This window comes from Xiphophorus couchianus, chromosome 12, assembly GCF_001444195.1.
Source record: "Xiphophorus couchianus chromosome 12, X_couchianus-1.0, whole genome shotgun sequence".
NCBI lineage: Eukaryota > Metazoa > Chordata > Actinopteri > Cyprinodontiformes > Poeciliidae > Xiphophorus > Xiphophorus couchianus.
In genome coordinates, this window is record NC_040239.1 from 31,187,634 (window position 1) to 31,214,376 (window position 26,743).

General features: G+C 41.5%; 1 protein-coding gene across 2 annotated transcripts; it reads right to left on the minus strand.

Annotated features, from left to right (window-relative positions):
- Nucleotides 1-1,196: 1,196 nt before the first annotated feature.
- pnpla7b (patatin-like phospholipase domain containing 7b) lies at nt 1,197-26,199 on the minus strand. 2 transcript variants are annotated; one of them, XM_028033469.1, is made up of 35 exons: nt 26,107-26,198; nt 25,197-25,241; nt 24,105-24,179; nt 23,815-23,902; nt 23,465-23,544; nt 22,405-22,499; nt 21,588-21,728; nt 20,720-20,879; nt 19,204-19,284; nt 18,961-19,089; nt 18,795-18,875; nt 18,578-18,698; nt 18,417-18,482; nt 16,502-16,584; nt 16,226-16,375; nt 16,033-16,110; nt 15,469-15,674; nt 15,261-15,392; nt 15,061-15,184; nt 14,788-14,977; nt 13,877-14,026; nt 12,063-12,126; nt 11,731-11,899; nt 9,747-9,929; nt 9,533-9,651; nt 8,188-8,344; nt 7,889-8,005; nt 7,409-7,478; nt 6,927-7,043; nt 5,849-5,997; nt 5,611-5,763; nt 5,395-5,511; nt 4,688-4,772; nt 4,401-4,513; nt 1,197-3,582 (listed from the first exon to the last, which is right to left on the minus strand). In XM_028033469.1, exons 2-35 carry the CDS (start codon nt 25,233-25,235, stop codon nt 3,517-3,519), a joined length of 3,948 nt encoding a protein of 1,315 aa, XP_027889270.1. In that variant the 5' UTR covers nt 25,236-25,241; nt 26,107-26,198; the 3' UTR covers nt 1,197-3,516. The 2 variants fall into 2 exon arrangements, with proteins under 2 accessions (XP_027889270.1, XP_027889271.1); XM_028033470.1 differs by lacking the exons at nt 1,197-3,582; nt 4,401-4,513; nt 4,688-4,772; nt 5,395-5,511; nt 5,611-5,763 and having other exon boundaries at nt 5,885-5,997; nt 6,947-7,043; nt 26,107-26,199.
- Between the last annotated feature and the right edge of the window lie 544 nt (nt 26,200-26,743).

Genomic DNA, 26,743 nt, shown 5'->3' on the forward strand with positions numbered 1-26,743 from the left:
CTTTGAAGGTAACAGTCTGCTCCTTCAGAACCACTTTGAAACAGTGAGGCGGGTCCGATGTCGCAACAGAGTTGGCCACATTTACTGGAAGCCCTTCTAAAAATATTCACCAGGCCTCGAAATAAATTCACTAAATGTGATGATGAAAACTTGTGAGGAATCCAACCTTTAATTTAGGAACTTTGTAGGGAATAAGTAACAGAACTGTTGGTACTCTATAGTGTTAATAGAACACTTGCCAATAGAACAGAACTTTGTCTTCATATCAGCAGGATGGAGCATTCAGAGAGAGTGGCCTAGTCCATGCATTGCTCTCGTCGCCTCAGCTCAGACCACAGGTTTAGGAGTTGGTTGAATTGTGCATGGTTGCCCATTTTTATGTTTATTTGGTAATATTTGCACATCATCATGCTGTTGAACTATCCACTGATGACCCACTTTCAGTTTTTCATGCGGTGTCATTGAGGTCATGTTACCATGGCGTCTGAAGGTTCCCAGGGCCTTTGGAAGAGCAAAACAGGCGCGCAGCATCACATACGTGTTTATGTTCGTGATGGCAGGACAGAGAAATCTTTTTCTGGCTTCTCTCACCACGCATCTGATTTGAAAGTGGTTGTCATGGAGACTTGATGACATCAAGATGTCACTCTTTACTGCAATTTTTACTCCTCTGACTATTGTCTCCACTGTGTGTAGCAAAAGGAGAAACGGGTTGTCGTTCCACCTAGTGGTCACGTCTAAAACAAATAGGCCTTCTTCACTCAGATCGACCCAACAGGAAAGAGGAAGTCTTTGATTACATCAGCTCAATTCAGGCTAATCATTTTGCCTCACAAAAGTTTGATAAAAAAAATAATTAAAAATTAAAAGAAGATTTCTTCTCCGCTAAATAAAATGAATCCAATGAAAGGCTTTTTTTCTAAGGTGTCCAGTGTGGGATTATGTTGCTGCAGCACAAGAAAAAATTGAAACTTCTTTGTCAGTATATGCAGTGCATGGCCAGCAGAACTGTTGTGTCCTCTTTTTGTTCCTGTAACAACAGTCCTTAGGTCTCATCAATTCCTCTACAGAAGGTTTTTTATCCTTCTAGATACCGACTGACCTCATTCCTGTTCTTCAGAGCAATGAGGTTCAGGCATCACCTTGTTGAGTCTTCACAGTCAAAATAGAAATAAAAACTATCATCCAACAAGAACTTCCTTACAGCTATCAGGGTTTAATTTTACACAAGGCAACGGTTTCATTTCAGTTGTCATAATGCGCGTCACAAAACACTGTTTGTCCGCCTACATCATCATATGTTAGGAGGTCACTTAAAAATGAATCACAACAGATATAAGTTGAGTTTTTACAAGGGTTAAAGTTAACATTTTATAACATCAAACACAGAACAGGTAACAGTGGCATCAGGTATTTTCCAAGCTCCAACATTTAGTTTTGTTTTCCAGTCGTAATGCGTGGCTCTGGGTCAAACCCCAGTCAGCAGAAAACAAAATGGCTGCCTTATAGAGCTGCTGTGTTTTGACAGGAAAACGAAGCCCAACTAAGACTCACACTGTCACGACAATCTGGCAGCATGTTACAGTAACACTATGTGAGCAGAGCTGCAGCACAAACTAAAACACAAAACGTTTTGTCTACTTCATAATCTGCAACGCAGCTTTGATACAACACTACTGACATAAAGAAATCCAGGATACGTTAAGGCTGCAGAGGTTAAGCTGCCAATGCTGCTGAATTCATTTAGGGTAAATGAGCTGAATGCAGCCAAACCAATCAGAGCACAGGTCACATGTCTGCTTTTGATACAACAGCTCATCAGTGACAAAGTTGAGATTCTACACAACCTTTAGTGGGGCTGATTTTAGTAAACATGAAAAAGCTTTTGACAAGTTCCCCAACCTGAAAAAGGAGGAAGCTCCTCAAACTGTTGACAAAATAAAGTTCATACGTCACAAGAGTAACTTTGTGAGAAGCGATCTGTTGCCGTGAGACCCAGCTATTCCCAGTGGTGTCTAAATAAAGGGGGGCTGTGTAGATCAAACTGTAAACAATATCCAGTTTTCAATAAAGTATCTCCACTTTGCTATGTTACAACCACTAGTTTCCTTTGGCTTTCAGGAGACAGACCAAAAGGATGCTTCATTTCCACATCACTGTTTAAAACCCTTAGCTGTCATGAGGTCAGCGGTGTCCTCATGGACCCACTGACCCACTGACCTACATCTAATTGTTTGGGTGATGACAGTTAAGGGGTTTTAATCACTTTTTGCATTTTGCATTGCTCTATTACATTAAGTCGAGACAGAAAATTGTTAAGTTTCATGTTCAACAAAACAAAATGTGGAAACAGAAGAGGCAAGGCGTTGTACTTAAAGCTGCAGTTTATAACTTTTATAAAAAAATATTTATTTACATATTTGTCGAAACTGTCGCCATCTCATGACAGTATGGAATGAGACAGATAATCTTTGAAAAGGTCGAGCTTCTCCATCTTCTCCCAGTGATAACTAGAAATAACCAATGAGAGCCAGGAGGCGGGTCTTAGCGCTGTCAATCACCCTCTGTTTGGTGCTCATACACAGGGCGCTAAGCTGCAGCTTCTTCCTGATAGCATAGCTTGTTGTCAATGCTAAAGCTGCTAGCATGGCCGCTAAACAGTTTCCCTGTAACAGTAACTTGTTTCTCTGTCATTAGCAGAGTACAAAAGGTTGATTGACAGCGCTAAGCCCCTCCTCCTGGCTCTGATTGGTTGTTTTTGGTCAGAGCGTTGCATTTCTACAGACTACAATAGAAGCTTAGAGAAGAGGTGGAGGACATCCATCTTTTCAAAGATTATCAGTATCATATCATACTGAGACGACGCCGAGACAATTTTAGCAAATATGTAAAAAACATATTTTTAAAAATAAAAGTTACATATTGCAGCTTTAAAGATATTTAGTATTTCTTCTGTACAAGTCTGCGTGACGTTTGAAGAATTCTGGCTCATGTTTACAGTTTTTCCACAGAATAAGGATCAGAATATAAATGAAGTTGATGATCTTAAGTAGAAGCTGTGTGAAATTGAATGATGAATAGTTTGAATCGTAGCTGCAGCAGACAGCAGTCAGTATGGATGATGTCACTTCATCTCCAACAGGTCAAAGGTTAAGTGCAGAATAGCGGCTGGATTTTTCATTGCATCACTGAAACATTAAACAGACTATGATACAGTTACGTGAATAAATGATGTGTATAAAGTTGCTTTCTGTTGGACACAGTACTTCATGTGATGTTCACAGTGCTATGGTATAACGCAGCTGATGACCGCAGCCCATTTCTCTCTACAGTCACACACTGGTCATCACACAAGGGTCAGCATGAGGTCCAGCACACACAGAGGAGTTCGGGATCAAACCAACAACCTCTCCTCTACTTCCCAGTGGAAGCGGGTCGGTCCTGCTCAGGTCCACCAGGAGGAGACCAGCTGACTCCTCCCCGCTCTGAAATGGGTTTCCTGTGGTTCCCAGGAGGTCAAAGGTGAGCATTCTGAGAGGCGTTCTGGAGCCGGTGTCTGACTTGGACGGGAACTTCTTCATCCTGTTAAAACAACAACATGTTTATTATCAAGTATTGCTGAAGAAATCTTTAAATGCAGTATTATTTACATGAATATTCTGCTAATTTCTTGTATTTATTTGAGCCATTCTACTTGTAGGTTGGGCTGATTATTCTGTCCAGATGGAAACAACCATTTGACTTCTAACCATGTAACCTCAGCTGTCAGCCTCAGGTAAAGGTAGTGATGTTCTCGCTGTGAACTGCAGGGGGCGCTGTCCAAGAAACAAGAACTTTCTTGTTTGACCGAAATCTGCAGCTGCTCCAATGGTCAATTATGACGGAGTACTACAGCCAGACTAACGTGCTGTATATAGTTTTTTAATTACAAGAATAGTTCGAATATTATGAGAACAAAGTTATGATGATACTAGAACATAGATTCAATATTATTAGGAAAAAATTAGAAAACTCTGAGAAAAAAGTTGTTTTAATCAGTGTTGCCAGATTGGGAGTGTTTCCACCCGGTTGGGCTGCATGTCTAGAATCTGTTGAACGTGACACACTCATCAGAGTTAAAGGATTAGCTCCGAATTTATAAAACTGATACTAAAGCGTAACTTCACAAAACGCTCAACATTCCTCATTTTATTTTTAAATCATTTTTCATGTTGGACTTCTCATATTACTATTTCATTCTCTGAATATTAAGACTTAATTCTGGTAATAAAAATAAAAAACAAAAGTCTTAGCCTGGCCCTAACATGGCTTATGGGGAAAAGTTCTACGGACAAAGATTAAACTAACCAAAAAATGAATATGACATTAAAAACATAAACACAGGATGCTTTAATGCTCACAGTCTCCTCTCCCTCGGTGTGTTCGCTGCCCGGAGTGAAGGCCTCAAAGTCAGACAGAGCGCTTTCCACTGCCTCCTCGTCGTAGTCAGTCTGGTACTCATCAGATGGTTCTTCTGAAAGCACATGAAGCAGGGAGCAGTGTGATCATGATCCCTTCACAGCTTTTGACAGAGACATCATAACCAAACACTTCAGCTGGAAAAAAGAAGACTTTAGGGAGACAGAAGTTTGGGTTTCAATGTTTGTTTCATTCTGTGACGGTTTTCTATGTTCTAGAGCCGACTGACCGTCTATCAGAGCGTTCTTCACTGGCTCAATTCTGGACACGATCTCTGCCAGGTCGGTGAAGGAGGCGTTCGGACATGTGACCACCTAGAAGATTTCAGCATTTAGAAATAAAATCTGCTCTAGCATTAGGTGATGTTTGTTTATGGACTAACAGGTTTTCGGTGATGCAGACAGAGAGCTGTGTAACTTTGGAATGCTGTTCAGAAATCACTGCGCTGCATTCTGTTCTGCATTTTGAATCCATGCAAGGACTGCTCTAAGCTGCTTTTTATATTGACAGCATGTCATATTTTATTCTTATTTATCTTGTCTACAATTGCTACTCAGTGGTGGTTGTTGTGTGTCTTGTCTCTATGCTGCTGTAACTGCAAAATAATTTCCCTGCTGGGATGAATAAAGTAATTTTATTCTATTCTATTCTATATTCAGGGTATGAAGAAAGTAGAAAAAGTCTAGTGTTCCTGTTGTTAAAGAGCGATTTGAGTCAGATGTTTACCTCTAATTAACATTTCACTGATTTTCTTTACTTTTAATTGTTGTTCATGACATCATAAAACATATAATAACATGTATTATACTGTTCCAGACAAAAAACACCTATTTTCACTGTGGAAATATTTGATTTTATATAACAGAAATATTAGAAAACAAAGTGCAAATCCCATGCATGCATCCTAATCTCCAGCTGTGATTGGCTGTCACTCACATGCCCAGTCTTGGTTTTATGGAACTCCTCCTGGTGTCTGTCCCGCAGCATGCTGTCCACCACTCCGCTGCGGTGCCACACGTCAAACAGAGTCTTTCCGTGCTGGTATCCCACCTCCTGAACTCAAGACCAAAGCAACGGCCCTTCCAGCTTCACACACTTTTCACATTTCAAAAGAAAATCCAACAAAAACCAGGAAGATGACGAAAAGCTCACAGCAATTTCATCAAATTTGCCAAAATCCAGCGTCCCGTATCGATCGATGGGCGGCCGGATGTATTCGCAGTAGTCACTGTCTTTGACCACCTCCAGCTGCCTCACGCAGCAGACGTACGCCAGGCGTGTTTGGATCTCGGCCATGTTCAGAACCTGGAGGGAAGAGGCGGGTAAAACCAGAGTGTCGTCTCTACGGGTGGGGTTACCAACCGCGGCGGGTCTGACACGGCAGCCGTACCTTGACCTTTTCAGCCAGAGGGTTCAATCGTTTCCACAGCAGCCACCAGCCGCTCAGGCTGTCGCCGTAGTTGGTCAGGCTGGTTTCGTTCTGGCTTCCAACATCAATGGCGATGACAACCTTGGCACCCATGGAGCGAGCCACGTCAGCTGATGGAGGAGAGAAGGATTCCCTCAGCACCTGCTCCCCAATGTCACTTTCCATTATAAATTCAAAATGACAGGTGTCCAGATCCGATAGTCCGATATAAACACGGGTATTGGATTATAACGGCCCTCATCTAAAATCCCAGACAGAAGCACGTCGATAGAAGAACTCCGCTCCAGAATGTAATCAGTCCAACGTTTCTACCCTCCAGGGCTTGTATCCCACACACAGACCCATTGGTAAATAATAAAAGGGTCAGTTGTTTCTTATCCTGGTCAGAACCAGCCTGTTGTTCTACACTATTTGAGGGCCTGGACTCTCAGCTCAGCTATTGAGAAACGATTGCTTCCTGGAGACGTGGACTCTGTTGATATTTTAAATTTGACTCAATCGCTAAAGTCTGCCTGTGGCGTATGTATGATGTGTGAAGCTTACCAGAAGTTGCCTGCGTGGAAGTGCCGATCCGAATGAGGCGGCTGTTAATGTAAATTCAATATTTGGAACTGTGGTCAACACAGACTGAACGTGTGTAAGGTGTGTGAAAGCATGCATGCAAACAGCCCATTTCCCCTGAATGCACCATCCCTGAAGTGGTGGGAGCATTATGCTGAGGGAATGGTTTTCAACGGGGACAGAGAAGCTGGTCTGATGAAGGTAAAATAAGAGTGGAGCTGTAGCTGCAGCAAAAGTCCAGCCGAATTAAAACATAGCACTATTTTAATATAAAATCATTTTAGTAACATGAATCAGTTTTCTTCCATTTCTCTTCCATGCGTTCATTTGAGCTGCTGCATCACATCCAGATTTTTGCAATGCACAGTACATGTTTACCAACAACAAGTGTCCCTACCGATTACATGCAGCTAACACTTTAACACTGCTTGACTTGAAAAGCCTTATTAAGATCCAGCTGGAGCTGCCTGATTCTCACCAGGAAGGTTGTTGATGTACCCTCCATCCATGAGTAAGTGTCCATCTTTGGGATCACAGAGAGGTGGCAGATAACCAGACAGCGACATGCTGGCTCTGACGTAACGCCACAGTGAACCTGTGCAGAGGAGGAGACGAGTGTAAAGGGAAAAAGGACAAAACACCGATAACACGTCTCTGGGATTAAAATATGAAAAAACATGAATGGAGGATGTTCACTTGTAAAGCAAAAATGTTTTATATATTTGTGATGATTCTGTTTTTATTTTCAAGGCATATCGTTTCGTTTATATGGCTTCTGGAAGTTTCACCTAAAGATAGCGTTAGCATTAGCTCCTTCGACTCAATGCTGCTCTTTAAAAACCAACCAGCAGGTGGACAGCTTCAAAAAGTCATTTCATCAAGATCTTACTGCAAAAGAAAACACAAGTGGTTTGCTATATTTAAAGAAGCTGTTGGAGAAGTGATGCCAATTTCACACACCATCAGTGTGGACCCTCATGGAGGAAGCGGTGATATCTGTTGTTATGGTGAAGTACGGCAACCACAGGTCCTAGAGGTGGAGGGGTGACAAAAACACAAGAAACAGCAGAAGAGAAAACTCTGATCATCATGGGGAATTAGGAAATGAGTATTTGAGTTTCACAACTGTCCCTAAAACCCTCATAGTGAATTAACCCCTAAGGAACCTTTAAAATGACTAAACACTTTTATATTTAGCTCCCAAAATGGTGCAACTAATAAAACTGTAACAAAAACTCTATGTTACGTTTCTCAATTTCACTTCTGTCATGAAATCTCTGTGAAATACATTGAAGCTTGTGATTGTGACAAAACAATATGAAAGGTTCAAAAGGTGTAAATAGTTTTGCGTCTCCCTGTAGAAAGTTTGGGGATAAGCTCTGCTCCACAGATTTACTGTCCTGCCACTGCTGTTGGGGGAGGCTGGAGCTCAAAGCCTACCTCAATCTGTTTGTCCTTGAAGATGGAGCTAACGCTGTAGTTAAAGGAGGCTCCAGAAAACATGGAGGTCACAGGGTAGGTCAGGTCCAAGATCTTCTTAAAGTACGACGTCATTCCCTGAACAAAACCGTAACGAGGGACACGGAGTGAGGAGAATGGTGACATAATAAGAAACAAGGCTTTCCGAGGTGTGATTCTTTTGCTAAAAACACTCAAACAATCAAAGAGTAGCAAAGTTTTAATGAACATTCTGAGAAGGTATCAGAAATGTGAAATGAAAGTGGAGTAAGTGAACACACCATAGCCCACTCCCGAGCCCGGACCCTCATCCGACTGCTGCTCTTCTCCTCAGCGTACAACGCTCCCATGAAGGAGCCGATGGAGGTGCCGCCCACCACGTCCACGGGGATCCCGGCTTCGATCAGCGCCCGCAGCACGCCGATCTGAGAGCAGCCTCTGAAAGCACAGCCATACAGTCGCTATGGAAACAAACAACCACCAGTCTCATTTCATTTGTTCAAGAGAAACGCTTCTGTTATTACCTCAGACTAATCATGGGACAAACATCTTAGAAACTACATCAACAACTGATCCTAACTACAGTGCATCTGCAAGTCCAGGGGCCTCATACAGAAAGCGTGTGTGCGCACAAAAAATGCGCGGCGCCAAATTTTACGCACAAGTTTTACTTTGCGTCAAAGTCTGTGTAAATATACGCACACTTTTTCGCTGGCGTGAAAATGTGAGGCAGCCACGCAAACTTTTTCTGTGGACAATATCAAACTACAAAGTGTCAAAACTCACCTAAATATACTGAAATCTGACTACATTCAGTTATTTACACCAAGAAGTTTCAAACCCGATGTTTTTTCATGATTTTAATATTTTATTGTTTAAACGTAAACGATGAAACTGAACCGCATTTATCCTCAGACAATAAGCTAACACGCACACAAAATAAAGAAATTAAAAATAAAAGTATGTGAAAACCTCGCTCGAATGTAAGTAGTACTTTTCCTCAGTTTTTGTCTCATAAAGATGTAACATATTGGTCCATGCATTAAAATAGGCAAACAAACAAATTCAATTAAACTCCAACAAGTCAAATTTTCACGTCCTAAACTAATAAAGCTGTGGGGAGAAACACAGAGCCTCACATGGACATCGTGGATCAAGCTCACCATTAGTTTTACATGTGTGTGTGCTGCTTTCTCAGGTGTCACTGCGTAGAAAATAAGTCCTACCTTGTCAGAGCTCCAGGACAAGCCAGAGTAGTGCAGGGAAAGAACAGGTTAAACACAAAACAAACAGTCATTTTAATGTAATCCATACAAACACACCCCAACAATAACTGTCTGGATGAGGAAAAAAAATTCTAAAGCTCCACCTTAAAGGTTCTGTCTGGGTCAGACCCAAAGTAGAGGTGCACCGATTACAGTTTTCAGGCTGATAGTCGATCACCAATCGTTCAGAAGCCTGACCTGCATTTTATCGGCTTGCCGATTTATCAGAGCATCCCTGATCCAAAGCACAAATTCCCGACCAGCAAGGTCTACTTTTACCCTGGGAGTTTTCAAGTTTAGAAATGGACTCTGAGGAAAGTTCCAGAAGGGGAAATGTGTCTAATGTTGAATGAATGGGTACCTGGCGCCCCCTCCACCCAGAACCAAGGCGATGCTGTTTCCTGTCAGGATCCTGGCCAGGCGGGAGAAGTCAGAGTGACGATCTGGACATTTTTCAAACACGCGCTCGTACAGCTCTCTCTGCAAAACAGAAACAAGCTTCAATGTGGAAAATGCTCTAGGAGGCCCAGCAGGTGAGTACTGCCTCATAACCCAGGGAGGTTCAGATTCAGTACCAGCTTGGGTAAGCTCCTTTTGGAGAACACTCTGCGGGGACAGGACAGGTGGTGGTGTCTGGAGATCCAGCTGCGCATGTTGAGCCACTCGGCGGTCCCGCTGGGCGGCGGGCCGTCCTCCCTGTGCAGCAGCACCAGCTGCTTCTGGGCTCGCACTGCGCTGCTCTCCAGCATCCGCTCCAGCTGCAGCAGGGAGGGTTTTCAGGAGGCAGAAGAAGACCAAACATTACAATACTGTTGTAGATTCTATCTTTTCCTCTGTCTCTTTTAGCCTACTTTTTAATCTGCTGACACGCACACGCCACAGCTTACACAACCATGTTTTGTATGACTGATGTCAGACTGAAACTGATTAGACAACCCTTTGAGGGTACAGACTGCAGAAAACAATAAAAAGCTTAACATGCGCTACAGCCTTGGCCTCACTTGGTTCCATCCATAAGTGTGGCCCCAGGGCTGGACGGTGAATGTAACTCTGTATCTGTTCCATTTGTATGATATGTTTGGCTTGTAACATTTGATCATTTTTCAGCATAAAACCTGCTTTTATATAATCAAATCATTATTTCATTATCATTATAATCATTATTTCTCAAGGTGATTCACACCCGGGGGTTCTGGTCGGATCCTGAAACTGGTAAACGGACCAGGTGGAGAACAGAGACAAAAATGAATGAACTCCACCAATACAACATATCTAACTGATGCCACAGAGTCAGAGGTTCTATGATCACCGAGCAGGACAAGGTGAGAAAATATAACTTCTTAGGAAGCGTGACACTTAGAGATTTCTGTGAATCTCTGATTGACAGCCTAAAGGTTACTGCTGCAGCAGATACAGAGACATACTCTGATGATGCATAACATTATGACCACCAGCCTAACCCCTTTAGAATATACAATGATTAGTTACGCAGCCACAGCTACATGAAGCTTTTCACAAATGACTGATGATCTGATTTAGTCAATAGGATCTTGATTCTCATATACGATTTTTTTTAAATTATTATTATTTTTTATTGTGGTCTTTGATACTACAAAATAAACCACATTCAGACTTTTGTGTGCACAGTTTATGTCCAGCATGCATAGAAGAAGAACATAAATGTCACACAGCAGTGGTCTGTTTACACAAGTAATAATGGATGGAACCGCCTGTGGACCGATTTTAACGTTTGTTCAGCAATTAGAGCCCACAGTACAGCCACAGAATCATAAGAAGACAAAGGAAGCTAATAGAAGCTATTAGCAATGGCGTTTTGTGGAGCACTGAGTAGGGAAGTCTGTCTGGCTGTGTAGTCTGAACGAGGATGTGACGTGCTTCACTGACACACTTCTTTCATTAGTTCATAGTCAGAATTTTCAGCCATTGTTTACATCCAGATTTACTGGGTCCAGCTTCTTCTGGTGCAGAATTATGATGCATGTCTCACATTAATGACGTAAAATCGGAGAAACTACGATATGACTATTCTGACTGCAGACGCTTTGAAAACGATCAGATATGCATCTGAATCAGTTTCACGTATGGAAGAAGCACAGATCTGATGATTTTGGGGTGAAAAGATTGGAATTGGGATGTTCAGACTCTAGTGAAAAAGCTGCAGCGTTCGCCTGCTGGGTGAATGTAGCCAAAGTAACATTGACATGGGTGGCTGAGAACAAAGACTTTCAATTCAATTCAGTTAATTTAAAAAGAGCCAAATCACAACAAATATCATCTTAAGGCAGTTGAGGTTGGCTTCCACTGTTGCTCCAAAACTCGTGGAACTTCAGATGCTTACAGGTCCAGTGTTGGAGTTTTCGGTGGTGGAAAAGGGACAGCAAAGGCACCATGGCTACTCTGCAGCCTAACACACAACTTACTGAAATAGACTGTTAACTCAATCAGAACCAGATCAGGTCTTCCAGCAGTCTGAGCTAATGTTATTATGTTATTCACTTCTCTGGGATCAGACAGTATATGGAGGTGGATGTCTCTGACCTCGCCCACAGTGGGCTCCTGCTCCCCCAGCCCCACAATGATGATGCAGTCGGCCTGACGGATGCAGCGCTGGGTCCAGGGTGTGAGGCTGGAGTCGGACTGGTAGAGGACTATCCGGTGGATGTCTTCCTGCTGGCCGAGCCAGCTGGACAGACGGTACTCATGGACACTTTGTAAATAAAGAGTTCAGCAGATTAAATGAATGAATAATGTGCTGGACGTTTTAGATTATCAACCAGAAAGTTTTACTCCATGTTTGCAGAACTTACACTAAAGCATCAATGCAATGAAAAAGGAAAAGTTTCTTAGAGTTCATTTAATCAGTGACTAACCTGTCCAGGGCAGCAGAGCCCAGTCTCTGTTTGATGATGTCACTAGTCAGCAGCAAGGTAGGGCCTGGTAGATGACCATAACAAAACAAAAACAACTGTTTACATAGCAACATCCTTTACATAATGACTTGGCACTAATAAATAAATGTTAATGTGCTGACAAAGAGTTTAACTTCCTGTCTATCTTGCTGTTTCTCTCCTGAAATAAAAGTCTCTTTACTTCCTGTTTTGGTCTATCTGCAGATTTCTTCTGAACAGTGGGAACCAATAATACAGTCAGAACAGGAACATACAGCGACATAGACGCAGTATTTCACTAAGTAACATTACCACAAGTCTGAAGCTGCTTAAAACCAAATAACGTCTATACTTCTTCATGTGATCCCAGAAAATATGTCAGGCCCACCTATAGAATCAGTGTCTTGCAAAACTATTTAACCATCATAGAGCTGAATAGTACAAGGAAAATAATACAGGGGATTCAAAATCTTCAGTAAAAGTCTACAATGTATGGTGTGCATTTGTATTTAACCCCCTTACCCCAACTCCCCCTAAAAAAATAAGTATAACTTATAATAGTGAGTAGATTCTACTCATGTGTAATTTAAACTGGGTATAACAGCAGCTGTTGTGTGAAAATCGTTTTTAGAGAAGATTAGAGAACAAAGAGCGTCATGGAGACTGACAAACCAGCAGACAGGTCAGACAGGACTGTAGAGCAGGATTCCCTTCTAAACCATTCCAAGCTTTGAATGTCTGATGGAGCTCTGAATGGCTGAGCTGCAGCCATGAGACATGGCTGTCCACCTTAATGTCATGGTGGCAAAGACAGAGTTTACAAAGAAAGCAGCCACAAAGCCAAAGGTCCCTCTGGAGGAGATGCAGAGATTTATGATAATTGTGGGAGTATGTAAAAAAAAAGTCCTGGGGCGTGCCGTGGTGGCGTAGTGGTTAGTGCGACCCGTATTTGGAGGCCTTCAGTCCTCGACGCGGCCGTCGCGGGTTCGACTCCGGGACCCGACGACATTTGCCGCATGTCTTCCCCCCTCTCCTTCCCCGTTTTCTGTCAGCCTACTGTCATATAAGGGACACTAGAGCCCACAAAAGACCCCCTGGAGGGGTAAAAAAAAAAAAAAAAGTCCTTATTTTCAGGACTGGAAAGAAAACCTAGTGTTGGAAAAAAACTCCACCAGGAACACCATTTGCAGTTTTTCTATTGTAGAGGAAAGTGCTTGGTCAGATGAGAATAAACTGAAAGCTTCTGGCTAATATTAAAACTTCTAGGAGTAAGGAGAGTCCTGATCCCAGGTTTTTACACAGTACAAGTACTTCAGTATACTGTAGGTACTTGCTGATACCGAGTAGTTGGTACTTATAAGTTGGTACTTAGACTTCATACAGTAACTTTTGGAATAAATGCATTTTATTTAGAACAGGGCAGCGTACAGTCACTGACTACTTCAACAAATCATGAGCAGAAAAGAAAATATAGATTATATAATCTTCAAATGCTATATAGATACATTTTTCACACCTCATCTTTTCAGGTGTTTATTTTTTTCCAGTAATGGGTTACTTTATGTTGGTCTGTCAGATTAAATCTCTATAAATTACACTGAATATTGTTAATGTAAGGTGATGAAATGTGAGAAAGCTGACGGGTATTGGCACTGTGCACTGTATAAATATCCCTTCTGACAACATGAGGTAAGATGTGAAGAGTTTTCCTGACACTTGCAGCTTCTGAGGACAGCAGTAAGAAGACAGCGTGTCTGTGTGTGTGTGGGTGTGTGTGTGTGTGTGTGTGTGTGTACCGATGCCACTGAGAGCATGCTGGAGCTCCAGAGTGAAGGTGGTGAGGGGAACGTCGTCCGACACGGGCAGGATGGCCACAGTGGACAGATTAGAGGCTGGATTCCCAGCATCCCACTTACTGGTGGGCGTGTGAAGGCCCAGACCACGACCTGGAGGACACAAAACCATTTCTGTTGGGAAAAGACTTTTGATCAAAGAACTTAAAGAAAACAACCAGTGCCGGTTTTCGTTTTCGATGGTTTTCTTTTGCTTCTATTTGATTGCATAAAATATTTTAAATATATCCATCAAAACGTGATAATAGTTGATCTGGGTTTGTTACTTTGAGCTTCAGCCAAAAGAACAAACACAGGAAAAATGCCTTTAGCTGGTCTGTTGGTATCTACAGAAAAATTTATCATAAAATAAAAAAAACATCAACAAACTCTTAACCTGGGGGAGGGTGAGACACTGGAGTCAAAAGTAAGAAGAGAATGGATAGGGTGGATTTGGGACCATTGAGGAGAGAACCTCAGATTTGCTGCGGTTTAGTTAAAAAAAAGTTTTTAATTTCATAGATACAATCAGTGAGGGAGGAGGGCAGAAGAGAGACACGGGTTTAGTTGTGATGTAGAGCTGTGTGTCATCAGCACAATGGTGAAAATGAACATCAAATTTGAAGAAGATATTGCCAGGTGGAAGGATGTAAATGATGAAGAGGAAGGGCCCCAGGACAGGACCCTGAGGCACACCTGAGGTAAGAGTGGAGGGAGTTAAATTAAAGGACTTGAGTTGTATAAACGGAGTGCAGAGTCAACGGAGTAAACCAGTCAACCAGTTAACCCCACTTCATTGACTCGGCTGCAGTATTGACTAAACTGTAGTTGAAACTGCAGCTGTGGCGGTTTGGAAACAATCTTTGTGTGATTACCGGTCAGAGGCCCGTTGACCTGCTGCATGTTGCCCAGGATCTTCTGTCCCAGCACGTGGATCAGCCTGGTGACCACCTGAGGATATCTCCTCTTGATGGAGTTCAGCGCTCCTTCAGGCAGCTTGGCCAGCTCCGAGTCCCTGACAGCGTGGACCGTGGTGGCTCGATTCAGGTGTGTCAGGGCCTCCACCTGGTCAGACCAGAAATCTGAACTGTTCTTCTGTTCTCTTGAACGTTTTAACAGGGTTTAACACCAACACGTCGGCAGCTCACCACACCAATCAGGTCGCCGCGGCCATACTCCCCAGCCAGCTCCTTCTTGCCGTTATCCTTGGCGATGACAGAGCGCAACCGACCGCTGAGAACGATGAAGGTGCTGTCTGACTTGTCTCCTTGCCTAAAAGCAGACAATTGGACTGATTGATGAGTTGGACATCTGTTCAGTATGAACAGCGTTGCCTGGTTGAGCATACCTGTAGACGGCGCGGCCAGCCTCTACGGCCATCCAGTCCAGGGCGAAGTCGATCTGCCTGACAAACGATGACATCCTCTTCACCACCGTGTGAGCTACGTTCAGCACCACCCTCGGCTCCTCCCGCATTATCCTGTCGTTACACACCGAGATGGTCACACATTATTCATGATGAAAAGACAGAGGTGTTGTGGACAGTGTGGTCCTACTCGTAGAAGTGGGCCTTGGATACGGAGAGGAAGGTGCAGTCTCGGTGGGCTCGCACGGTGAAGATGAGGGGCTCCCCTGTGAGGACGGCCAGGTGACCCACCATCTCTCCTGGGTGGGTGACGAAGAGCAGGCACTCTTCCTCACGGTCGATCATACGCTGGTAGACATGGAGCAGCCCTGAGATGACGAATGCCACACTCACATCCTGAAAGAGGACGATCACCAAGATTGTTTGTTTTTCAAAAACCCCCAGTCTCATCTAACACAACCAATTACGTCAAAAAATAGAAACTCTTAAAGTGCCTAGCTAAAGTATTCACAGACTTTAAAAAAAAGCTTTAACAAAAAGTTTATTCATGTGTTAAAAACAGATTTAAAGCTCTAACTATGCTGCAAAAATATTAGATTATTTGAATATTTGCTTTTTTTTGCTGCTATTTTGCTACAGATTTTTTTTCATCTAGAGAAGGAGATGCCCTCAGCATGTCTATAAGCCTTGCATTTTAAAAGTTTCAGACATTCATTCTTACAGTAGAAAAATATCATGTTTCTGTTGGACTCACTTGATCTCCTTGATGGGCTACCTCACACCCAGCTTTGACCTGGCGAAGGGTGACCCTTCCTTCCAACAGACTGGGGTCCTGTAGAGCAATGCCAGCAGATAATATTGTTCCTTTCTATATTAATATCATAGTACCATAGAAAATCCAACTCAGCTTCCTGGGAGAAGCTTGAAAGATTTCCTGTGAAAGGTACCTGCAGCTGGATGACCTGCAGCAGATCCTTCTTAGCAGCCTGGAAGATGACGTTGACTTTGCTGTGGTGGACGGCTCCTCCTCCAGGCTCACCATAGTGATACACAGCAGAAGGAGAGTGCTGCACAGTCACACTCTTCTTCAGAATAGACTGAGGAGACATCACCATTCAGGCTGAGCATGTGTGAGCCAAACGAGTGATGCTGCAGCTTCCCAGCATCCTGATTCAAGCTAACTCATTTTAACAATGAAACAAAGTGAATTGTTCTACAGAGACCTTAACAGAGCCTTGGTTCACAACCTCTTCTTTGGCAGAGTGAGTCTGATCAAACACTCTGGTAACCTCTGGAGGGCCATCATCTGTAAAACACGCCCACACACGCATACACACCCAAGTTAGAATAGCCACAGTGCAGAGTCTCTATATCCCGATACATGTGGGAGGATTTATTACAGACCTGTGGAGAAACAGTTTTTTCACAGCAAAATAAATTAAAGAAGCAGTGTGCTAAAAATTTAATGAAAATAATTTTTTTAATGTCTGGGTTTTTTTTTTCAATCTGTAAAATCTGAAGTTATACTGGAAAACAAAAGAGTGACTGTCACACATCACCCCTAAGATGAAAGCTAGCTACATCTAAGCAGAGGTCAATATTAGAAGACAACTGCAACAGACTAAAGACTGGGGCAGGATCACCTTCCAGCAGGACAATGACTGTAAACATACAGCCACAGCTACAATAGAATGGATAGACTGAAGAATTTTAGTGTGCTAAAATTGCCTAGTCAAAGTCCAGACCTACATCCAACTAAGACTCTCCAGCAACTCTGGAAAATTGCTTTTTACAAAGACTCCGCAGCCAAAATGTCTGACCTGGGTAAATGTGAAAAGAAAAATGAGAAAAAAAGTGCAGTGTCTAAATGTGCCAAACTGCTACAGAACCATCATGCAACTGTAACCGAAGCAAAAGCTGGTTTTACAAAACATTGACACAAGGAGGGTGCATACAAATGCACATCAAATTTTCAGATATTCTTTATTGAAAAATCCTGCATTCTTTTTCTTCTACTGCTTAATTGGTTAACTATAACTTATTATTCCTGAGCTCTGTCACATGACAAAATGTGAAAAAGCCTTTGGGGTAAGAATAATTTTCTAAGGGCACAAAACACAACACTAAACATCTGACACATTGATGCAAAGTAAAACAAACTAAACACAGTCATTGATCTTGTAACAGCTGGCAACAAAAGTTAGTACACCCCTATGTGAAAATGTCCAAATTGTGCCCAATTAGCCTTGTGTCATGTCACTCTTTAGTGTTACAAGGTTTCAGGTGTGGACAGGCAGCATTATATTTTCACTGGTCACTGGTAGTTCAACATGGCCACCATGAAGAGAACATAAAGTTATTTGGATGAGATGATGTCAACCATGTCTGGTGGCAACCAGGTGAGGACAAAGGCAAGTGATGTTGGACTGTGGCCAGGCATAGTGGTGGGAGTGTCATGGTTTGGGACTGGATAAGTGCTGCTGATTGTGGAGAGGGAACCATGTGGCAACCTGTGAAGCTCTGGTGGACTTCCCTGTTATCAGAATCAGAACATACTTTACTGATCCACACGGGGAAATTGCTTATTTATTGACAAGCTATTCCATCCAAATTGTTAAATATTAGTAAATGTAAATATAACCATTAGCAAAATAAAATGTATAAAAAACATATACATGTTATATATGACCTAAACATAAGATATATAAATAAAATAATAAGTATGTACATGGAAATATGATAATATATTAATATATCTATAAATTAGTACATTTAAATTCAGACAAGTAAAGGTCTTGCTGGAAAATAATGGTGGCCACACAAAATACTGACTCTTTGGGAACAATTTGGACACTCTCAGTTAGGGGTGTACTCACTTTTGTTGCCAGTGGTTTAGAAATGAATGGTTGTGAAGTTGAGTTATTTTGAGGAGAAAGCAAATTTACACTCTTATATATAAGTTGTACACTGACTATTTTACATTGTATCAAAGTGTTGTTCCATGAAGACATGCAATATTTACTGAAATGTGAAGGGAATGCTCACTTTTCTGAGATACTGTAGGTATTTTCCTGACTTTTCTTCACATGATTGTCTGTGTTTTTGATTATGCATGAGCAAAACATTACACGTGCGTACCTGAGTCCAGCATGGAGTGAGATTTCTTATATTTAGCTGTAGCCATGTCCCATCCGCTGAACTTTTCTGTCATGAAAGAAAAACAAACAAAAAAAAAACTTCAGATGAAAATGATAAGAGCAACGTCACAGAACGCTGGAGATACGGCACTCATTTCCAACCTGCATCAGCTTTTTCAGAGCCCGTGTCTTCAGAGTGGGATGGCTGCCTACGAAACCCTTTGTGTTGATGAGTCTCACCCAGAACATTGGCTACAGACACCAGAGATATAGCCTGACTTTCCTAATTAACAAATTAAAAAAAAAAGTCTTAAAAGTGTTTCAATTTATTCTCAAACAATTAATAAGTTTCTCATGATTTCTGGTGCAATTACAGTACCGGGTTGAAAAGCTCAGTGGTAAGGCCAAGGTAATTGTGTAAGGCAAGAAAGGTTACTCTCTGGAGACGCACCATAATAATCTAGAGGGAGAAAGAATCTCAACGATATGCAGTATAAATATATTTTTTTAAACAGCGTCTGTATCAACATGCAGCTGAGATTTACCTGAATGACGCGGACCAAAGTCTCTGGGTACTTTTCAAAGACGGACTGAAAGGCCACGGCTGGAAGACGCAGGACGGTGGACGGAACTGCAGCCCTGGCGGACACCGTTTTATAAGGAGCCGGGTAACCCTGAAATTCACAGAATGCACTGTCTGACAGGAAGGGGGCGCTCTAGATGAGAGACTGTTCAATAACAACAAAGAGCAGCAGAGTAGGTGAAAGAGAAGGAGGCTGTAGACCTACGGTGATAATGTCCAGGATGCTGAGCAGACTGTGGACACTGTCTCCTGGCAGGACGTCCTTCACAACCGCGTCTGTCCCATCCTGAAGGACAGAAAGAAACCCACAACACTGGATGAGGATGAGAACAGAGTGGCAGACAGAGCCGGCAACTGCTCCGAATTCATCTCATTCCAGATTTTTAGTGAACTCATTCAAACTGCTGGACGGCAACAAATGACTCTTTTATTAATAAATTAATCTAATGATTAATAGATAAATCAGAAATAATTTGGCACATTCTGCTAATTTTCCATTTAAAAATTTGAGCCTTTTTATAAAATATTACATACATAAAAAAATGCATATAAAAAAATCAATTCCTGTGACACATGTTCAAAGACTATAACCAGATGTTTAACTTTTGTGTTTTTTTCTAGTTCATTGCTTCACCAATAATTGCATCAGCTATGAAAAAAAATGTCTGTTGCTAATATGTTCTCCCTGTCATGCTGTAATACTTTCCTTCTGATCCAAAATTCTTTCAGGTGAAAATCCCAACCTAGATACTGAAAAGCTTTGGCTGACTTCGATTACTTTATTACAAAGTCCAAATATTTCAAAGTTGTACGCTTTTAGCTGATTACACAGATGCATCTTGTTCCTGAGGCACATTCTGCAGTGTATCACTTCTATAAGCCTACTTAGGTCTTACAGAATTGCCTGGGTGTTACTAACAGCAGCAGAATTAACCATTACATAATCCTGGAAACATCCCAATAAAACCAGTGATATATAATTGGCATCGCAAATCTTCTGCTGTGTGTCGGCCCTGGCTGGTGACCGGCTTGGACAGAAACTACAAAAATCTGATGTTTCTGTCTTGTTAGTGAATGCACCATGACTTGCAGTAAAACATCACTCTTCTATGTGGACACTACTGACGGAGGAAGACTCAAAGTTAGCTATGTTTTATCTGACCTTTCAGATTTTGTTGTGGAACATGCTGGACTAGAAAATGTTGAAAGATTTTACAGTTTAAGTAGTATGTACATCCTGCGGAATAAACATGCATGAAATGCTAATGCTAGGCTAAAATGCTACCGTTGTCACTATTTTGTGGACTTTAAAACAGTAACTGTTCTTTACATAGTGGTGTGACATTGTCTCTGCTCCTAATATAAAAAATATATTTTTATTTGCAGCAGGAGGGCTAGCAACAAGTATGCTGAGTACTGTTTTGATATTTTGTATTATTTTGAAAGTGAACTCAGATTTGTCTAAAATTGGTATCAGCAGGTCAAGGATTTAAAAAAAACAAATACTTGCACCACAAAAGTCTGATCAGTACATCTCAACACAAAAAATGTTATAATGGACTTTATTAAGTAAACAGCTCATTTATGTGACATGTTCAAAATATCCCAGATAGGAAAAGCAGTAGTGGAAAAAAAATCAGCTAAAACATGTAAAGTTTAAACAGAAGTCAAATGATCCAATAACCATATTTTCTGTGAAGCTTCGAGAATTTCAGTCTTACACTCTCATGGATGCAGAGCTCCAGGCGGCCATCTTGAACAACATAAATGCTGTCATCAATGTCACCAGGTCGGAAGAGCCCCTCCCCCTGGTGCAGCTGGATCAGCACCATGTGGCGGCAGAGTTCCAAGAAGAGAGGCTTCTCAAAGTGGCCGAGCACCCTGAAAGCAACATTCTGACAATTAATGACAATATTCAACCTTAATATAATACTTCCTTTACTATTAGCCAAATGCAAAGAATCAAATTATTCATTCGAAGTTACTAATAATGGCAGACATGAACTTATCTGATCTTTTGCAGTAGGAGAGGGAGAAAGACATCAGCTGTGTTTCTATTACTAATGTGTGCAAATCTAAAAATTAGGAACAAAGTGGAATGAATACAATGTAACACTGGGGAGTGGGCGACAGAACAAGCTCGCAACCTATAAGGTGTTGCTTAAATAACACTTTTTTTTGGGCTGTTTTCACATGTTGTCATCGATAGGTGAATGTAGTGTGAAGCGCTTGGGAGTCTTCTGGTCTTATTAAAGCGCTATATAAGTACAGGCTGTTTACCATTTGCTCAGGGATGCACACAGAAAGAAGGGACCCCGGCTGGGTTTACTGCTCATCCTTTTACTTTAAAGACTAAACCTCCAAAGAAAAGATGCAGAAGAATCTTTGATAGAAGTAGAACTTTACAAATGAAGCTGTAAAGGTAGTAATACCAAGATTACCCCCATTGATTCATCAACTCTAATGTTCCTAGTGAGAGAAAATGGTTCAGTTCAGATCTCCGGCTGATTGCTTGGTGCGTCTCTACTGGGTACAAGTAGAGACAAAAAAACAAAAACAAAGAAACTCTGTCTGGTGTTCTTTACAAACCTGACGTTCTTCAGCATGTAGAGCACCTCCGAGGGCAAGTGGGAGTTCTGCACATCGAACTCAGTGAGATCAGCTTCGAGCAGACAGGGAGGGGGCTCTTTGGGCTGCAGGGTGGGCGGTTCCCTCCGGATGCGCAGAATCCTAACCAGCACATCAAGAAAACAAGTCACTGGATCAAATCTCATGCATGGCATGGTCAGTTCATGGTCAGTTCATGGTCAGTTCATGGTGGGAGGTAACTTTCTTCCACCTGAGCCTCAGAATAAACACTGAGTGGTAACACTTCATTTGACAGGGTGTGCATAAGACTGACATAACACCTGTCATGAACATGAAGGAGTCTTTATGAATGTCTATGACTGTTGTCATGAAGTGTCATTCGGTAAATAATGACACTTTTAATGCAAAGTTATTCTAAAAGTTGCATTTCTAGCTCCATCTAGACCAAAGCGGATAATGAGGTCATTTTCATTTTAAAAGTGGATAAAATGAGCTATGCAAAATTTCAACAAATTACATGACAACAATTTATGGTTTTTTTTGCATTAATGTAAATTCCTCTGACCTTTTGTTTTTTTATTTATGTGTTTTTTTTACTTCACTTACTTTTGCATTTATTTCAGTTTATATTTATTTTCTTATATTATAATTATCTATTTTTGGAGGTGTTTAGCACATGTTCTTTGTTCCTGAAAACATGCATCTTGAAGTTAATGGCGTACACAATATGTTAATCCTCCACATTGTGGTACATGTAAACACCCTTGTTCCGTATGCAAACATATTAATAAAAATATCAACCAGAAAAAGCTCTCACTTTCGTGCTATGGACAGGACTTTGGTCCTCTTCCTTACTCTCTGCCGTGAAGCTGAGTTTGAATTGTTCGCAGGAGTTGTGGACAATGTCTGAACCTACAGCAGAGAAACAAAATACAGTGATTTACAGATGGCAAGCAGAGGTTCACATCCAGACCAAAACAGGAACCGTGCAAAGCAGAACTTCAGGATGAGAAAGTGGGACAAGATAAATAAGCTTCAGGACAGTCGAGATGCTCTCAGTCTGATGGCTGTGTGCTGCCACCTGTAAACATCTGTAAACTCGGTGATGTGGAGAGATTTGGACAATGGTCAAACGAGAAAAACTGAAAGGAGGTACTGATGTTCTGCAGGAAGTAACAGGATAGACAGATGTGCTTAAGAAGTGTCTGCTGTTGGGCCAGAAATAAAGGCAGAAAGAATGCCCAATTATTTGTCTCGATTTCCTTACTTTTGGGGGATCAGTGATCAGCCGATACTGTCATGTGAAGCTGTTCTTTTCCACCGATCTTATCTACCTTTGCAAAGATTTAAAAATCAGCTACTGTCCGTCCTCTTCTGCTCTGGTTTGACAGAGGTTTGACTGACAGACCAGGTCATGTCTGTACATTCAATCATCACCCCACTGTTGACAACTCAAGAACTCTCTTGCTATATTTAGAAATATTTCAGATTAAAAAAAAATGGAATCGGCTGAAACCTGAATCGGCAGGTCAGGCTTCTTAAAGATTGGTAATCTGGGACTGACCAGAAACTGCGATCGGTGCACCCCTATCTCAAACAGTGGATTGAACCTTCTGAGCATCAGCTGATTATAGTGGGGGTGATGTGACCTTGGCTATCAGGAGCTGAGAGTCATCTATAGCACTCAGCTACATCAGCTTGTTTGTCAAATTGTAACCAGAGAAAAATCGATGAAGTCTGAAATGTAAGGTGAGAGAAGAGTCTGGACCACTGATGGTGAAACATCTGGTGTGCACTAAATTTAGCAACAACACAAAGTCTTGTAAACACAATGAACAAACCAAGGAGACTTCTTGACTGTTTTAGACCGTACTGACCTTTCTCATGATCTTCCTGCCGTAGAACATCACCTTGTCCCTCTTTCTGAAGCGGTAGTGAGGAACCCCGGCCTCCTCCTCTGAAACAACCACATCAGTCAGACCAGCACACAGGGTCATGAAGTTCAATGTGCCCCAATGCAAGTAGTCTAGCAATCATGATATCAGTGTGTGAATGTGTGTGTGTGTGTGAGAGTGACTGGGAGAACGGGGTTGTTGTGTCGAATGCTTTGAGAGGTCAGTATTAATACACATAAATTGTGTCCATTCACCATGTGAAAGAGTTAACATGCAGTGAAGTAGAGCTGTAATGTGAACTTATTGTAAACGGTTAACAATAAGACACCAACTTGATTTTTTGTATCTTCTGTAGAGAAACAGCACAACAACTCCCAGAGCAGAGACAGTGATCACAGCTCCAACCAGAACAAAAATCCACTGGAAGAAAAACACAAGAGAGACAGAAAGTTCAAGCAGTTCACCAAAACCAGAACTGTCTCTGGTACCAGACTCTAAACATACAGCAGATACTGTAGGGTATTCACAGGTCTGCAAACTGCAGAATATGAAATATTTTATTTGAAAAGTTAGGCTACAAAACGTATTGTCAAAATATTATGATGTAGGTCTCAGTGCTCACCAAACTGGCTTCAGTCCGTTCCTCCACAAACTGCTCCATCTTGGCTCTGATCTCACTGGTGAGTGGACCCAGGTTCTGAAATATTCAGCACAGATGCAAACCCAGGAGATGAAACAAACTGGACCCGAAACACGCCGAGTCTGAAAGTACTAAATGAGTATTACAACTCAATTTATAAACCAACAAACTCCATTCAGTGGAGTGCCTTCAGTAAGGTCCGTACTTAAGTACATTTTCTGAGCACCTTTACTTTACTTGAGTATTTATTTTTTGGAAAACATGACTTTCGTCGCCACTACATTTCTAGAAAGCTTGTTGTTACTCGTTCCTTTTGGTTCATGCAGCTTTGTAGTTCACTATTGCCATGTTTTTCCCTTATCAGTTTAAATTGTGATCAGTTAGATGAACAGCACAATGGGTGGATCCCAGGAAGGTGGTTGTGATGTCAGGAGAACATTAGAAACGACTCTTTTCACATTTTCACTTCAGATTAATGCTTTCATAAATCCTAACCTGTATTTCAAAGGTGTAGAATAATTTAGTTCAGGTCTGACTATTCTAAACAGTCTCACCTGCTATATACAGTCTTATTTCCTTACAGGACTTGTGTTGTGCCCAACTTCTGTTGGGCACAACACAAGTCACCACTGACTTAGCACACAAAACAGCTATGAAGCATTTAATTGTTAGAGCGAGGAAATAAATACAGGAGCAAGATCACCACAACAAGATGGTTTCTCATTATAGCCATATATAAACCTTGTTTAAACAGGAATGTTTCTCATTATCGAGATATAAAACTTTCAATTTTAACAATTTTAAACACTCTTGTGTTTATTTCTTAGCTGTGGGAGTTAAACACTTCAGTACACAACTGTCAAATAACTTTTGCTAAAAAAACAAACAAGTCAAGACTCAGGACGCCCCCAAGGCCCTGCTCCCCTGAGCAGTGTGCCATATCCTCCATATCAAAATCAGCCATTGATTACAGATAATTAATTATCATATTACGATCTTCTCTGGGTACCACCAGAGGCAGCTGAGTGGTACTAATGTGAAACTAAATAATCCTGACACTGAGAATTTACGTACCGGGTAGACACAGCTTTCCTCCTCATCCTGGCTGTCCATGCCTGCCTGGGCAATAAAAAAAAGAAAAAAAAAGAAGAAGAAAAAAAGATCACAGACCAATAAAAATATCTCTCATTGGAGAATGACATTTAAATCCTAAGCATGTTATCACCTGAGAATCGATTACTTTAGAAACATACTCTCCCTGTGTGCTTCACTGAAGTCATTTTGCCAGTAAGCTGATCTGCCCCGGGCGCCAGGAGAGAGAACAACACAGAGCAAATGTTCGGAGAGATCTGGGTTAAAGATCGCCTCCATTTCTCAGGCTCACTCCGAACTGGACCCTGGAGTTAAACACGTTCCCCCTAAGGGGTCCGGATAAAGGCTCCAAAGCTCAGTGGGATTAATAGCTTAAAGCTCATTATTACTTAGAGATTTTTTTACGCTTGTTTTTGACTTGTTTATTTTATTTTCCTCTCCTCTCATGTTTTACTGTAAAGCCAGTCGTTTCTGCTCAAGTTCGGCTTCAAAGTGAGAAGTGACCTTTAAATACACCTCAAGCAACGAAGAGAGTAGCTTCGTTCTCAACAGGATTTAATGCTTCAAGCAGCTCGGAGTCATGTGGCTGGCTGTCAAAGTCAGATATAGAGTTTAAGTGAAGCTCGTCGGTTGTTTCACCGGGTTAACGTCACGTTTAGTGAGGAAAGCTACGTTTCTAAGACTTGTTGATTAATGTTAAAAGTTGGTAGTTTATTCTCAGTGTTGAAGCTCAGTGTTTACTACATTACAAGCCGTCGACTCACAACAATGGAACAAGAAAATAAACGCTATAAAGAAAGAAAATAATACGCTGAAAAATGCTGGAGGAATTTTCTACATTTACTAAAAAGTTTTTTTCTGAAACAACAGCGTAAACAATCTTCATACGTACCTTCTTTAAGGCTCAACGTTTTTTTGTATACATGCCTTATACTTAATACAACCCTGTGACGGTATACAACTTCCTGCCAACATTTCAAAAATAAAACCGTATTTGGTCAAAGGAAAGCCACATTAAGGATAGAGCTGACCCTGCACCTGAACTTGGATGCTCTCAAAGGCTTCAAAAATAAAAATCTATATTCTTCTTCATCATTCATGTTCTAAATGTCTTGTATTGCAGCTGAAAGGTCAGTTTTGCAGAATATGGGTCTTTATCACACTCAGATATGTTTTTCTCTATACTGTAAATGTTGTTTAGTCATAACATCTGTTTTCTGTTTGCTCATGCAGTTGTTGAGCTGTTGAGGTCCATCCTCCACTCCTCCTTGGCTTATTGCCCGCAGGTCCAGGTCTTCTCTTGAGGACATCATGACCCAGACATCAGAGGACTGGTGCTAGTTTGTGTTTTTCAGCAACAAAGCCTGTTGCTGAAAAACAAGAAATTATTAAGTTTTTGTCTACATTTCCTGTAGACAAATACGGTGAATTTATTTATCTGTTAGCGATAAAATACAATGACTAGACATACATCCCATTTGAGCAGTAATTCCATTTGTTCAGCAGCTGTTCTTCACACTATATTTGAT

What these genes read in the sequence shown, in the direction of transcription:
- pnpla7b (XM_028033469.1), bottom strand. Translation starts at nt 25,235, where the DNA reads ATGGACAGCCAGGATGAGGAGGAAAGCTGTGTCTACCCG. An exon ending in AGCTCTGCATCCATGAGAGT is followed by an intron (nt 19,285 to 20,719) that starts GTAAGACTGAAA and finishes TCTGTCCTTCAG; the next exon opens with GATGGGACAGACGCGGTTGT. An exon ending in CTCTGAAAAAGCTGATGCAG is followed by an intron (nt 18,483 to 18,577) that starts GTTGGAAATGAG and finishes CTTTCATGACAG; the next exon opens with AAAAGTTCAGCGGATGGGAC.